This window comes from Penaeus monodon, chromosome 24, assembly GCF_015228065.2.
Source record: "Penaeus monodon isolate SGIC_2016 chromosome 24, NSTDA_Pmon_1, whole genome shotgun sequence".
Taxonomy (NCBI): Eukaryota; Metazoa; Arthropoda; class Malacostraca; order Decapoda; family Penaeidae; genus Penaeus; species Penaeus monodon.
In genome coordinates this window covers 4,158,157-4,159,229 of record NC_051409.1, presented here as the reverse complement: position 1 = coordinate 4,159,229, position 1,073 = coordinate 4,158,157, and the positions used below count along the sequence as shown (strand labels likewise).

At 55.9% G+C, this 1,073-nt stretch overlaps 1 protein-coding gene across 1 annotated transcript in view; it reads right to left on the bottom strand.

The window, feature by feature from the left end:
* The window catches only part of LOC119588808, a gene marked incomplete at its 5' end in the record, with an annotated part of 29,673 nt that extends 29,263 nt beyond the window's left edge, over positions 1-410 (bottom strand). The window contains 1 exon segment of the mRNA XM_037937455.1: positions 113-410. Coding sequence (XP_037793383.1) covers positions 113-410 — 298 coding nt within the window.
* Between the last annotated feature and the right edge of the window lie 663 nt (positions 411-1,073).

Sequence of the window (1,073 nt, the reverse complement as noted above, 5' to 3'; positions counted from 1 at the left end):
GGTGTCACTTTGAAACCATCAAGCTGTCCTTCCGCTCCCCCCCCCCCTCTGTGCTTTGTGCCATTCACCTACGGTCCCCCTTCCCCCTCCCCCTTTACCTTCTCTTAATCACCCCCCCCCCCTCTTCCTTAATCCTTGATGTCAATAACCTGCGATATGTGTCGGGAATATATGAGTCCTTTGGCCAAATGGTGTTGAGGAGAGGTCCTTTGGATGGATGGGGGTGTTGAAGGAGTCCTTTGGCCACGTGAGGGTCAAGGATATAGAGTCCTTTGTCCAGGTGAGGGTCAAGAGTAGAGAGTCCTTTGGCCAGGTGAGGCTTGAGGATGGAAAGTCCTTTGGCCAGGTGAGGCTTTAGGATAGAGAGTCCTTTGGCCAGGTGAGGGTCGAGGATGGAGAGTCCTTTGGCCGAATTCGGTGAGTCCTGAGTGAGACTTTGGCCTGATCCCTCGAAGTCTCGGAGAGTCCTCAGAGTCTCCTACAAAAACCTTCTTCGCGAGCGCCACGCCCCGCGAGCAACGACGGCCGACGGCGCTCTCCTCCAGACCGCTGAAGGATCTTGTGCAACCCGGATCTAGACGCAACCGCGGGCTCATCATAAATACGGGTCAGATGCAAGTGAATTTTACAGCCGATATACGTGGATGTCCCACTTATCTTTCGCGCCTTCATTCTCACCGACCTCTCCTTTCTTCTTCCTCCACTCCTCCTCTCCCCCTCTCCCTTCTCCCTCCTCCCTCCAATTCCCCTCCCTTCCTCCCACCTCCTTCCCCTCCTCTCTCCTCCCGCCCGTCATCTCCTCCCCTCCTCCCAACTTCCTTCCCCTCATCCTCTCTCTCCTCCCCCTCCCCTCCTCGCCTCTTCCTTCCCCTCACCCTCTCTCTCCTCCCCCTCCCCTCCTCCCCTCATCCTTCCCCTCCCTCCTCATCCTCCACACCGTGCATGTTGTGAACAGACGTCCCTAAAATGATGCTCATTGTTCGAAGCGTCTTGTTAGAACAATGTAAGACGCCGGGCACATATGCAAATGCCTCGGCCATACAAAGTCGGGGTAATGTTGTCCTTCCTTCGAG